Genomic DNA, 15,422 nt, shown 5'->3' with positions numbered 1-15,422 from the left:
TAATATATATATAATTGTATTAGCGGTGGTTACCTAGTAGGTAATCTAACCTAACTTGAATATATTGTGAATAGTAGGTCAATATCATCTTTTGAAAGTTTTCAAATTGTGGAGAGAGTATGATGTGATTCCTTAGTGGTATTTGTTAAAACAATGAATGTGTTGGTACACTTTAAACTTTTTTTTTTTATCTTACACATTATGGTAAACATGTCTTTACTATTATTTTATAACAACGTGTCTAGAGTTTTACTTATATAATTATTTTGATGAAAATTCATTGAAATATATAGTAATGACCAAGTGGTGGTCTTTATAGTTGTTTAAGATAATATTTTTATGTATATTATAAGTTTCTTATCTATCAATAATTGGTAACAAAAAAAAGAGTTGATGGTATAAAAATACTTTGGCATATTTGAAACATTGTGTAATTTCAAATGGTTATGAGACATTGTTTGTGTCTTTGGATCAAATTTATGCTTAGTTTATAAAAGAAGTGAGTACTTATTAGGTATACTGCGTGATTAATAAGAAACAAATCTCCATTGTGATATTGTAATCAATTTCAAAAGCAATATTAATATTGTTGATATTAATTATGTTATTTTTTATGTTGTTTACATGCAAGATATTGATATCCAAAGATGGCAACAGGACGCAGCGGGTTTCACTTTTTCATACTTATCTTCATACAAAAAATTCATCCTCATCCCCATATCCAAATTCAATGAATTTTAAATTTTTTACTCATCATTATTTCCATCGGGTAACGGGTATATATTAGTACACGTACTCATACTCGTATTCGTTTTCTTATTGTTTTAATATTAATTAATTAATTAGTTTTTATAAAATAATAAAAAGTTACGACAAAGGAAACATAATATTATCAAATATTCAATATTAAGAGAATGGTTGTTTCCTCGATATCAAATATTTATAAAAAAAATACAATTGTATAATGTCAAGTTAGAGTACTAAATAAAATTTCATGAGAATTAAAACATTTATTAAATTTGCAAATATTAATGCAACTTGGTTTATACAATTTAAAAATATTTTAAAAAATATATATATAAGGAAAACAAATATTCAAATTAAAATATATTTTAAATGTCCGTTTACTTCAATTTTTTAAATTATAATGAATCTCTTTTTTATATACTAATAAAAGTTATAATATATCACCAAATCAAGATTACACAAAGCAACAAATTAAACTAATAATAAAAACAATTTAACATAGATCTTGAATCTTTTGAACTTCAATATATGTTGGAGATGGTGATAAAGAAAAATCATGGCAATTACATTAAATTTTTATGTTATAGTAAAAAAAATATTTATACAATTAAAGTGACAAAATTACAATATGATAATGAGTTAGAAAATAAAAAATAATTATATAAAATATATCAAAATAGTATTCAACATGATAAAAATAAACAACAAGTAGAAATATTAAAAATTTATCAAATGTGTATGATAGAAACAATTTGAGAGACTATTGAATGAAATTGCACAAAGGAAAAAAATGTATAATTACGGATATGATAAAATGAAAAAATACATTAGAGATCTAAGAAAACTTTTCAAATATCAAGATAGTCAATGATTGAGAAATAATGAAAATTATTTTAACGAAACAAAAGAGTTCTTCAAATGAAACAAAAATTAATAATAATAGAGTAACCAAGATAATTTTTTTTATATTACATGGTAAATGAAAGGTTTATGGTATTGAACACTTAAATTGGGAGGGTTAAACATTCTCTTGTAAAAGAAAAATATATAATAAATTAAAAAATTAAAAAAGAATGGAAATATTCAAATGTGAGACATAAAAAATATTTAATTTACATACATCATTTGAACATGATTGCATAAAGATTGTAACGTCTCATTTAATTATTAAACGAAATTAAAGGAAACGTCACACATAAGATAGTATAACAACGCAGTCCTGGGGTTCTCAACACTTCCCCTACCCCAAAACTAGGCACACCACGATGCCAACAAAAGCAGGATAACGGTTTAACTAAAAGTTTACAATCCAATACAACGAAATACCGGGGGCCATAGCCTTAAAGAAAAGTCCAAAGGAAGCTATAGTCCAATCCACGTGGACTAGGCAGCGAAATCTCCATTTCCTTGCTGGTCATGAAAATCTCGTCCATCTGCTCCCATCAATCAAATTGATGATCATCGCAAAAGAAAAGCCACACCACAGAACATACAACAAACAACAGAAGGGTAAGCTAGAGCCAATAACATATTCATCATACAGTCAATTATATTTTCATCATCCCATACTCATACAGCAACCAAGCATATCATGACTCTTCATTCAATACACTACGACTCGACTCGACTCATCCGAATATGTATAACTTAGTCGGATTCAGCGGATGCTTGCACTTGTGGATACCTCTGCTCGACCCTGAGCTGCTCACCCCGAGCTATGTGTTACAAGTGTTACGATGAATCAAATCTCCCTCACCACAAGGTTAGCCCTTAATGAATTTCAGGCCTCCTGCTACTCTCACCACAGGAGTCAGTCTGCTCTAAGTGAGACTAACTGGCTCCTTAGAGCGTCAGGATGCAACCTTAACTTGGATCCTTACCTAGTCATACAGATGGGGCACCACCATGGACACCCACTAACAGGGGTCATGGAATTACGTCCCGACCACTGAAGCGCGACCTTGGAGGTCTCACCTAGAGACCCCAAGGAATTTACACGCTGACACGGACCAACAATCATAAATTCACAATATTAGAACGTTAAATCACGTTTGAAATTTCACACCAACCCCTGAGGCCAATTCCTCATACTCATCACATTTTGAATCCATGCTACTGATCATCACCATCCCATGAGTCTAGGACCTCTTCTCATATCAATACCATGTTACTTTAATTCCAGTCCACTCATTCATTTCACATGTCAAGGTTCCACAATATCCGTCATTCACCATTCATGAATCATATCATACATACTTAGCAATCCATTGTGCACATATGCATACACACGGACATGTATCTTATCACAACAATCATACCCAAACAATTTCCAATCATCCAAGAGCAATCAAACCACCAAACAGCGCCTTGTCTCGCCCAACCCCTCGCTCAGGCCGAAGAGTCTCGCTTAGGCGAGACGTTCTCGCTCAGGCGGTACCCCTTCGCCTAGGCGAGGGCTCGAAGGAGGAACAAGGAGCCAACACGGGATCTCGCTTAGGCGAGTCCCTTCTCGCCTGGGCAAGATGTTCACTCGCTCAAAAGTTGAGCAGGTCGCCTGGGCGACTTTTCGCGCAAAAAGGGGTTTGGGCGAGTCCTTGTTTGTCTCGCCTAGGCGAGACTGGCTCGCTTGGGCGAGATTAGCAGGTCTCGCCACTGTTTTCCTGCAACAGCGATCCCAGCCAGCCCATCCCACATACATTAACACATTCACAGCTCATAACCACATCATACCAGCCCATAACTTCAACACGACAGTTCATACTTAACGAAAACGAAATATGCAAGTGAGCTAGAGCTTCCCTACCTGGAAATGGGTTCGTACAGGTCTTTCAGCACAGAAGAGCACAACCGCTCTAGAACCCGACTCGCAAGTGAGCAGAACAAAGACAAAGTCGAACGTGATTCTGAACGTTGGAACCCTAACATAGGTAGAAGACGGCTGCAGCTCTAATGCAAGGATAACGATTTTCTGAAATGCCAAGAAGTGAAGTGTTTAGGGCAGACCCTGAGACTTTATCTGTTGGGCCGGCCTTAGGCTCACTTACAAGGGCAGCCCACTAACTTTTAGGGCAGAAAATAAAAAGGGGGCCTTACAAAGATCATGATAAGATGAAAAATAAATTGGAGATGCAAATAAATTTCATAATAAACCAAACAACTAGAATAAATAAAAAATAGAAAGTGTGTAGTAATATATATATATATATATATATATATATATATATATATATATATATATATATATATATAAAAGGTCACTTAATTGATTATGAATATTTTAATAATTTAAACACAAACGGGACAAATATGTACATTCTCATACCCATCTCCATATTTAATTGAAAAAGTCGGAGATTTCTCATAGTCATACCCAGTCAATGCGGAACCCCTCATCAAAACAGGGACGAGTTCAGGTAATACCCACGATGACGAGTTTATTTGTCATCCCTACTAATATCATGTTATTTCTTAAATAGATTCAAGGTGTCAAAATGAATTAATTTGGTCCACATATATTCAAATTTAAACTGAAAATATTCTAGCTTAATTTGATTTATCTTTTTGGTGAGTCAAAAATTTTGTAATTTAAGTTAATCTACTACGAATCCGTGGATTAATATGTTGACCCATTTAAAATATTTTGTTATTTCAATTTTTTAATATCTATTGCAGTAAAAACTTAACTCATATAACTTGACAAACAAAAATTATACATTCAAATTATTCAAATATTATTCAACAATATTTTACTTTTAAAAAAAAAAAACTAAATTTATTTCAACTCAATCTAACTCAAACCAATAACAAGACAATCCATTTTGAAACCTTATATAAGTTGACTTTTATACAACCTTCACACGAATTATTTATTTCATATAATAAGATAAATATAATACAATAGTTCTCAAAGCCAAGTTTAAATTTCGTTAACTTAGAAACCGCCGTGGAAACACCAAATTAATTAAAAGTATAGCTTTCAAAATGTCTATGTTACCATTAGATGGACTTCAATTATATACCAACCATTTAATAAATCAAATAATCTCGTTCTTAGTTCAATAACACACAAAAAGAAGGATTAACCTCTTTCACAAATAAAAAAAAATGTATACGTAACAACATTAAACTCCAAAAAAAGTAGACAACTAAATTATTTACTTATCTATCATATCCTTATCCACATACAAACGTTTCCATTCAATATATATAATAAAACATAGATTGAAAATTAAAACAAGGCTAGTTTCTTTGCCTATGACTTTACTTGCACGCCAAATAAATCTCTTGATGGCTTCAAAGCTAAAACCCTAATCATTAACTATCATAAAATAAACTCAGTGTCGTCAAAACATTTGTTCTTATAAAATTCCATACATGCATGTGCCTTCTAAAGAAAGAAGAAGAAGAAATAAAGGAAAGAAGAAGATAACGCTCCCAAATTGTTCTCTACACTCTTCTGAAATTAGCTAATAATTAAGAAAGGAGAAAGGAAATTGAGTTTATAAGGAGACAAACAGAAAGGAGGGGGACAACGAAGTAAAGAACGAAGGAAGAAGATCTATTTTTGGTTGAATTAGAAATAAAACTTCACATTTACTAGTTGCACCCCGTTTTACTAAGCTCACCTTTTATTTTTCTTCAGTCCGAGTGATGATAAACCAAACCACAAATGAGTAAAATATTTGACACTACCTTTAACTCAAAAACTGAAATCATAAATTTTGATGAACATGTTCGTTTAAATTTGAAAAAAAAAACATTGAATTGGTTAAATTTAAATGTAGCAACAGAAATTAAGTGAATTTGTGCACGTTAAGAATTATAAAAATTATGAAAAATGAGGAATGTATATAGAATAAATGCCACACCTGCCCCTTGACTAGATTAGGCGTGCCGTGCAGGTAGTGGTGGGTTGACTCTATACTTAGTGGGTACCACGTTTTCCCACACAAATTAACGTTTCGCATATCAAACCCCACTACTCACCCACTCACATTTACTACTAACATATTTTAAACTTATTTTATATATACTATGCATCATAAAATTATTTAATATATTTACACTTATCAAATTTAATGTTCCTATTACTACCTTTTAACATCAAATTATCACTTCATGTTTACTCTCTTATTTACTCAACAAAAATAAATAAATTTCACCCATTTGCGCAGAAAGAGTTTTGTTAAGGTTAAATAAACAAACCCAATTACGAATTCAAGAAAACCAAATGCAATTCTGCAAATGCTCATGCTATTATGGATCAATTAGCGCTAAATATTTACATCAGTACCTCTATTATCTTTGACGTAAGATTTTATTGCTTAGATTATTAGAATAAAAAGTTAATATTGATTGAGAAAATTAGAATTTTTTTTCATGAGAATCGTTGAAATGGGTTGGAATCTGCGAGCTGACCTGACTCACCACGAGTTCAGATTGGATTGAGTTGAGAATTGTTTACAAATTTTAATATGGACTAATTTTTTACCCGACTCACTTGGGTTGGCTTATCAACTCGCAAATAAAGGATCACATAAGTATCTTTTATTATGTTAGGTTTTGCATTTGGGTCGGGTTAAGTTGTTTTTTTAGTCAATATATTAGTAATTCATATTTTTTTGATTTTGGTTTATATTTGGAATTTAACATCCATTTGGACTGTATTTGAAATATATTGCAATTTATTTAGATTTTTGAAACTAAAGAACAAAAATTATATTTTTTTTAATTAAGTGAATAAACTCATTTAACTTATTAAATTGTAATGGGTCGGACCAGATTCAAATTATTTTAACTCGTTAATAAATAAATCGAGTTAAATTAACTCACTAAATAATCAATTCGTGATAAATCAGATAAAATATGACCGAGTTATCCATTTTAACCAGTGAAGCATCCCTACTTTTAACCTTTTTATGTCAAATAAAATAAAAGTTTTTGGCACGTTAATAGATATATTCACTGATTTGATAAAGTACAAAGCTTTATACTTATAGTTTTAAAAATGGCCACACTAATCATTGTTCCGAAGCTTCTTCTTAGATAAAGGAGTTTCTTAAACTTATCTAAGAATAAATTATATATATATATATATATATATATATATATATATATATATATATATATATAATCATAATCATACATGAAAAATTATCTCAACAACTTACAAACTTAAAAAGAAAAGACACAAGAAAATTATGTATTAGAAAATTAATTTTAACTTACATTGGTTAAGTGTTAAGCAACTTTGGAATATAAAATTACATCAGACAGATTTTGTTAATATATTTTTAAATAATAATTAGAGTATTAACGATGGAAAATAAACGTCATACCAACTAGTTATAGAATGTTATAGCAGATTTCAAAGGTGATAGACTGTTATAGGACTAAAAATTATTTATTTTTGTAAAACTTTCTTGAGAGGTCCTACCTGGTGTTCTATAGTTAGTTGTTGGTTACTTACAATTAAGTTATTTAGAAGTAGTTAATAAAGTGGTCAATTAAAATTATTTTCTTACCATGAAAAATTGCAGTTTAGTTGATAAAAATTAGTTCTTATTCAATTATTTTTGTAAATTTAAATTTCTAACGAGATAGTAGTTTACTCAATTAAAGTATCGATGTTATGAAATTTTTAATGAGTATTGGTCGAAGACAAATATCGATTAAAATTTGTTAGACTTTATTTTCGGTTGATATTACTAAATAATCCATTAAATTTATATTATATTTGTTAGGAATTCAAGTGTGAGTCTAAGTTTTATATTGACTAGAGATGAGAAAATAAAGCACTATATAAATATAAAGACCCATAAACTCATTATTTTAAGATTTTAGGTTGAGATATCAATATTTAATATATTTGTTTATAATTATTAAATAGTATTAATCAGAGTTAGCTTTACAATATTGTTGATTGAAATTGTATTATTGACTTTTCGATCCATGAAAACTAAAAGGTTCTTAAAAATAATAATTATTTTTTGGTAAAAAAATTATTAGAACTTTCACAAAATTATATCAAACTATTGAGAAAAAATAACTTTAATATTTATGATAAAGTATAATAGAACACAAAAAATGTTAATTAAAAAAAGTTTTCATCGATATAAATAAATCTCTAATAAAATTAACAATTTGGTCTAAAACAAAAATTTAAATAAATAAAAAATAACTCATGTCAATATTGTTAAAAAATTCCAATAAATAACTTTTAAAAATTTGGCTTAATTATGTTTTGAGTTTCAGATAAATTTGAAAATTTTCAATTGAGTCACTGTAGTTAAATAATTCTGTAAATTTTGTAATATGAGAGTTATCTTCCACTATTACCCTTCTTAAATGTCGTGACGACGAGTCGAAATCTTTCCAAATATCTCAAATATCTAATGTATTAATGAAAAATATTTTTACCTATATATAAAATTATAAATTTCAAAAGAAAAAATATAAATTATAAAAATATTAAATATTAAATATATAAATATAAATTTATGAATTATAAAATTACAAAAAATCAAAATTAAAAAAATACAAGTTGGTAATTTTGTATTTTCATAATTTCACAATTTCATAATTTTATTGTTTTGCAATTATATAATTATATATTTATATATTTTGTAATTTTGTAATTATATATTTTTATAATTTTATAATTTTATAATTTGTTAACTTTTGCATTCTTCTATTTTTTATTTTATAATTTTGTATTTTATAATTTTATAATTACATATTTTATATTTTATATTTTTTTATTTTCCTATTTTTAATTTTATAATTTAATTAAATTTGAAAATAATTTTAGTTAAATACAATAAATAATTGGGAAAGATATCATCATGTCTCTTAGAACAAAATATGATGTGATGACATTCAAGAAAGATGACATTGTGCAAGTAAAACAGCATTTATATGTAGATAGTGATACTTCATTGAAAAGTTATATAATTTCAAAGACTAAGTAGACGACAAAAATGTATTAGACACTTAATTGAAAGTTTCCATATTTATTAAGGACTCAAAACATAATTAAACCTATAAAGTGTTAAGTTTAATTAACAGAATGAACTTGAAGAGATAATAAAAAATAAATAAAAAATTTAAAATATAACATCCTATCTTATTTTCCTCTAGAAATCAATTAAGACTAATATCCCTTAATTATTTTCTAAGTCCTTACTTACTAGAAAAGTATATTGTATATTGTGTAAAATATAAAATCGTAACTAATTAAATTACATATAAGCTTTTAAATATTATTTATCTTAAGTTTATTATGAGTAAAAGTTATTTGTACATATTGGTGTATTTGGGGAATTTTTTTACGAAAGTAATCAATTTCTATAATGGATTAGAAATGTTTAATGATAAAAAAAATTATATAATTTTATAAAAAAGGAATATTTAAAATTATAAAAATTTCAATTTCACTTATAGGAGTTAAATAAAGATATTAATTCTATTTTGTTATTTCAAGAAAACATATGATAATATATATTAAAAAAGATATTGATCTTAATCTATTGCTATGACATAATAAAAAGTAATGCGATAAGTATAGAATCTGTAAATGTTAATGACTCTAATACTTTGACAAAGTTTTTCTTAATAAATTTTGACAATTTTTTTTAATAAAAAATCAAATATTTATCTTTTCTTTTTAAGCTATGATAGATTATTTATAAAAAATTATTCATTTAATTTAGTGCTATCATGTCGACATTGTTAAAATTTTGTCACAAAAAAGTGATTAAAAAATAATTTTCGGAATGTTAATTAGAATAAATATAATAAAAAATATAAATTTTTTTGATATGAACTTATTTTGAATCAAATTTATACCGATTCAAACAATTAATGTATTTTGTTAAGTAAAACTTTTGTCAAACAAATCACGTTTTAATTTTTTTCTTTTTATGTGTCATTTTCCATATTTTGTAAACTGACATGAAAAGCTAAGTAAATTATATTTGACATTTTCACTAATATAAAATAATATTGCGGTGATTTAATGATTTTTAACTTGAACATATATCATTAAAAAAATAAAACTAATAAAAGACGTGCCGATAAAAAAATAAAAATAAAAGACGGACAGAATGAATAGTGATGTCATATAATTTATGTTGGTGTAACAGTTTATAAATTGATGGCTTGAATGTTTTAATAACGTCAAAAAAGCAGAACCCGTGAAAAGTGTAACTAATTTCATAATATTTATATATATATATATATATATATATATATATATATATATATTCTTATAAAAATGGTCATATTGTATTTCTATAATGATTATTTAAAGGAGTGTGATAAGTTGGAGATGACATTAACACGTAATTTTGTTTGAAAAAAATGTTGTGAAGAAGTAAGCATGAGTTTGAGAAATGAAACAAAGGTCATTGCATATTTGCGTGAAGTAAAGTGTTCACACCTACTTTCTCCTTCAACTCAACCATATTCTCCCGCTAATCTCGCCATCTCTCTGCCTTTATCACAACCCCACTCTATCCCTCACTTCCACCTTCATTCACTTTCACACACGCCATGTCTTTACCTTTCTACATCTCTTTCTTTTTCTTCATCATCACCATCACCACCTCTGCACCACCACCACCTCCACCTCCTCCTCCATACCCCTACGGTAATAAACTTCGTTCTTCCTCTTTCCTCTCACATTTCGTTCTTCGCTAACACACTTCCATTCATTCCGCAGGTTTATCCTACCACATTAACTGTGGCACTTCTGCCAACTCCACTGACTCCTTCAATACCACATGGCTCTCCGACCGTTTCTTCTCCGCCGGCTCCTCCGCCCTCGTCTCCCAGCCTCTCAACTTCCCCCTCCCCTCCGAGAAAACCCTCCGCTTCTTCCCTCCCTCCTCCTACGGCAAGAAAAACTGCTACACCTTCCCCTCCCTCCCCTCCTCCTCTCGCTACCTTATCCGCACCTTCACCGTCTACGACAACTACGACGCCAAGTCCCGCCCTCCCTCCTTCGACGTCGCCCTCTCCTCCACCGTCCTCTTCAGCTGGCGCTCCCCCTGGCCCGAGTCCACCGCCGCCAAGGGCGCCTACTCCGACCTCTTCGCCTCCCTCTCCAACACCTCCTCCTCCCTCGATCTCTGCTTCTACGGCTTCGCCACCGATGCCCCCCTCGTCTCCTCCATCGAGCTCATCCAGGTGCACCCTGCCGCCTACGACGCACCCGACAACATTATCCTCGTCAACTACGGCCGCATTTCCTGCGGCGCCTCCCAGCATTGGGGAGCCGCCTTCTCCAACGACACCGACCGCTTCGCCCGCTCCTGGCAGCCGGACTCTGCATTCCGTAAAAGCCCCCAAGATTCCAACGACGTCCGCTTCCTCTCCACGTCGAACTCGATCTCCGGCGCCGACGAGGACCCTAATTACTTCCCCATGAAGGTGTACCAGTCGGCGGTGACCACGGAGGGGACGCTGGAGTACGAATTGGAGGTGGACGCGAAGATGGACTATACCGTGTGGCTGCACTTCGCGGAAATCGATTCCAGCGTGAAAAAAGCAGGGGAGAGGGTCTTCGACGTGTTCATCAACGGCGATAATAAGACCAGGGTTGACATATACAAACAAGTTGGTGGTTTCTCTGCGTTGACTTTGCATTACACCCTCAAGAACTTGAGCTCCAACGTGTTCACACTGAAGCTCGTGCCGGCTGTGGGTGCCCCTCTCATTAGTGGCGTTGAGAATTACGCATTGGTCCCTATCGATCCCGCCACCCTCCCTCTCCAAGGTCTCACACACATTTTGTATAATTTTATTTCGTTCACTGTTTCATACCCGCATAAAGAAAGTTACAAATTGTAATGTGTTTGCAGCGAGTGCGATGAAGGCGTTGAAAGAGTCGCTTCGTGTTCCTGATAGAATGGGTTGGAATGGTGATCCCTGCGCCCCTACTACTTGGGATGCTTGGGAGGGTGTTACCTGCCGCATGACTACCGATAAAACTGCTCTCGTCATAAGTGAGATGTAATGTAACTCTTCTTTCCACCCTTTTTCAATTTATTTACTCTGCCAATTCATGTTGCAGTGAATCCTAATACCTGTTTCGGTTTCAGAGATCTTGCCACTCAGGGCTTGAAAGGGTACATAAGCGACCAGATTAGTCTTTTATCCAACTTGGTAAGCTTGTAAGTATCACCGTCTCTACTTTTAACCCATTTTTTTTCTGATATGTAATGTGGTGGTGTAGGTACTACTGGTATCTGTTATGCATTCCACCTAATAAATGAATACTATGGATACTGCAAGTATTTCGATTTTCCATACCTGGCCTTTCTCTAAGTTTGTTGTTTGTCGTATTTCATATTGCCATTTTTTCCATAATTTTTTTTAGTGAAGGCTTCTGTCTGGTATCCACATTCATTATTTATGATTGAGTGTTGCTCTCAGTTTCAATGTTGGCAACGATTTTGTATACCTTTGCCATATACGTATTCTGTTTCATGCAACTCGTGTTTTGCGAGTTTAGTGTTGCTCATTTCATATTATGGGCAACTTAATTTTACAGGAATTTGAGTTCTAATTCCTTAGCGGGCGAAATACCAGCTGGACTGGGTCAAAAATCTCTGATACAAGTGTAAGATCAGTTATTATCCCAGTTAGCTACTAATTCTATCAGACGAGTAATAATGCTACATCTCCTTAAAAATTCTCCTCCTACTTTACTGTAGGGATTTATCCAACAATCAGTTAACGGGATCCATACCTGACGGTTTGGCATCTTCGAATCTGAAGCTCGTGTAAGTATCAACTACATCTGCATCAATTAATGTGATCGTCTCTATAGGTTCAATATCTTTTTCTGTCACAAATGGGGATGCTGCAATGCTTCTGCTTTATAAAAAATATATCATTTTCTAATCTGTTTAATCACGTCAGGCTACTGAACGGTAACCTATTGGAAGGGCGAGTTCCAGAGCAACTTTATTCTGTTGGTGTGCGTGGTGGAGCTATTGAGTATGTCACTTTAATTTGCTACCTCTGCTCTATCTGCTTCTTCATAATGTTGTGTTCAGATTGAAATGTTGAATAAACTTGCTTGTGTATATAATAATCCTTATTTGGCTTATCTTTTACTCTTGTCTGACTGTTTTCCCTATCTCTCCATATGTGTGACCTCCTAAATTAAACTATTACACTATCCTGATAAAAAAAAAAAAGAAAAAAACTGTTACACTATGCCCATCCAAGATGAGGAATCAGCATGTCAATCAATTCAATCGTCATCAGCTTTGAATGCTAGACTCAGCTTAAATTACTAGTTATTTAGCTTCCAATGGATGCAAAAAAGAACCACATATCACACATGTGTTACCGATTGTATAATCCAATGAGAAATAATCTCTTTTCAATATTCAATGTGATTTGTTTTTTATTCAGTCTGTCTGGCAACAAGGGATTGTGCGGTGTACCATCTCTTCCGTCATGTCCTATGTTTTGGGAGCATGGCAGATTATCCAGTCGGGGTAAACTTGCAATAGGCTTGTCATGTCTTTTTGTTTTGTGTGTGGTACTGCTGCTGGCATATATCTACATCAGGAGGAAAAAGAACGATTATGATTTTGGCCTTCCTCATGAATTAATTTGTAAGTATGATTTCAATAAGATTCTGTGTTTGTCATGCATCTTTATTTATAATATTCCTAGTGATGTGTACTGGTTTTCTGGGGCTAACCTAACGTTGCTTTATTTGCTTTCTCGGAGTAGTTGTTGCTCTTTTCTGTAACTCTCGAACTCCTTTATGAATATACTTTATACACATAGAATTTCATTTTTGTGCAGTATTTACATTAGTTTTTCTTGTTCTGGCAAACTCTTACTGGTTGAACTTTCAATCAAATCTAACTGCTCCTGTCATGATCATTAAAAGCATCCTTCATAAATATTATTTTACTTCAGCTGTCATGTGTATTATTCAAGTTTCATCATGTGTCATTATTCCAAAATGTGGCAAAATGATGTACATTCTTTATCGGAATTTAAATCATTTAAGTTAATGTACCAGATCTTCATTAATCATTATTTTTTCCTATGAATAACCTCCATTTCCGGTTTAATGTGGGGTTTGATCAAAGATAAATGAAGTAGAAGTCATTTAAATCCAATCTAACCGTTTTTTAAGGGCCTTGGACGTAGCATATGCTGTAATATTTTTTTTTCTTCGATGAAATGGATCATCTAATTACATCTAGCAAGTGTTGGGTTCTCGCTGCTTAAATTCCATCAAATGATGAGATATTCGGTTTTATATAGACTTAGTTTAAAGAGTTGTATGTATCGACTCTAAATATTGAAATCCTGTGCTGATATCGACTGTTCTGTGACTTCTTTTGCAGCATTAGCTGCCAAGAGAAACCGCTATCAGAGGCAGAAATCGTTGATGCTTCTTGAGCTAGAGAGTCAACATGCCAAGGGACTACCTTCACCTTTTACTCCACTATAATTTTTTTTTTCAACTCATATTGAAGATTCATTTCACAGGTTTCGGCTAAACATACACAGTTATTGCTTAGAGAACGTAATTAAATGTAACAGGTTAGCAGCATCCCCTGAGTCATCAGGCAAGGTCACATTAGAAAGAAAGAAAGAAAAGAAAATGGTTTACAGGGGTTGGTCGGTCTGCTTTTCTTCTACAACTTTGCCATGTCGAGGATTGCTCAAGATACCTATTGCCACACACGGTGAAAATAGTTTCCCGAATCATCAAAGAAAGGAATATCTCTTGTTGTATCTCTAGCCATCTGTAGATTTTGATGAACACACATAACTGACAAATAAATAACCCATCAATGTATACAATTGGAGCAAGAACTTGGCCTCCAGTTTTTCATGCTCTGCTCGATTCATACACAACCCTGTATACTCATTTATGTAGCAAAGCATCTGTGAGTTTTGTTGTACATTGTATTATTGTCTGAAATTTTTCCACGGATTTACCAAGTAAAGGATCGCACAGAAGATTCCATGCCTTTTAGGCACATAAATATTTGTATTTTGATTTGGTCCCTTCGCGTTACCTAAAGCTACAATTTAGAATTGATGCCAACAGTTGGCAGTCCTGTAGATATCTAACAAACACTTTTAGTAGAAACGGTAAAGTATTTGAAACAAAAACATAACTTGAAAACTAATATTTCATAGGAATAAATGCAATGTGAAAACAATGCAAATATGTGATGGTAGGCACAAAAACGAGAATTTTTAAAACAATGTCCTTCCTAATAACCAAATAAACCAAATAAACCATAATTTGTGTCTAAAGGTTGTTGGACAAATTCTGAATGCCGTAATCAATTGTGTTCACCGTACTCATGCGTATCTGTGACAAGGTTAGTGATACTTAATCTTACCCTTTTTTAACCCATTAACGTGTCACTTGAAGACATTTTACTTTTAGATTTTAATTAATTTTTTGAGTTGATGTGGCAATTGAGTGAAGTGTGATGTGTGTGTGTTTGAAGTTGTACAATAAAATTGAGCTGTGGAGTGCATTTGCTTAAGGAAACTCCCATTCACATCAAAGAAAATTTTGGGAATGAAGTGGTCCGCATAAAAAAAAGTATGTGATCCCAGTGAATGTATAAATGTTTTTAATTTTATATCTATAAATTGTATATATTATTAAAATT

General features: G+C 32.0%; 1 protein-coding gene across 1 annotated transcript; it reads left to right on the top strand.

The window, feature by feature from the left end:
• Positions 1-10,100: 10,100 nt before the first annotated feature.
• LOC114191899 (receptor-like protein 4) lies at positions 10,101-14,777 on the top strand. Its single transcript, XM_028081346.2, has 9 exons — positions 10,101-10,396; positions 10,469-11,524; positions 11,610-11,760; positions 11,850-11,921; positions 12,302-12,370; positions 12,465-12,533; positions 12,673-12,750; positions 13,174-13,379; positions 14,130-14,777. Exons 1-9 carry the CDS (start codon positions 10,300-10,302, stop codon positions 14,234-14,236), a joined length of 1,905 nt encoding a protein of 634 aa, XP_027937147.1. The 5' UTR covers positions 10,101-10,299; the 3' UTR covers positions 14,237-14,777.
• Positions 14,778-15,422: the final 645 nt, after the last annotated feature.

Source organism: Vigna unguiculata, chromosome 7, assembly GCF_037176805.1.
Source record: "Vigna unguiculata cultivar grain cowpea cultivar isolate G323 ecotype 2 chromosome 7, ASM3717680v1, whole genome shotgun sequence".
Taxonomy (NCBI): Eukaryota; Viridiplantae; Streptophyta; class Magnoliopsida; order Fabales; family Fabaceae; genus Vigna; species Vigna unguiculata.
Note: the sequence above shows the minus strand (reverse complement) of the source record. Positions and strands in the feature narration are given on the sequence as shown.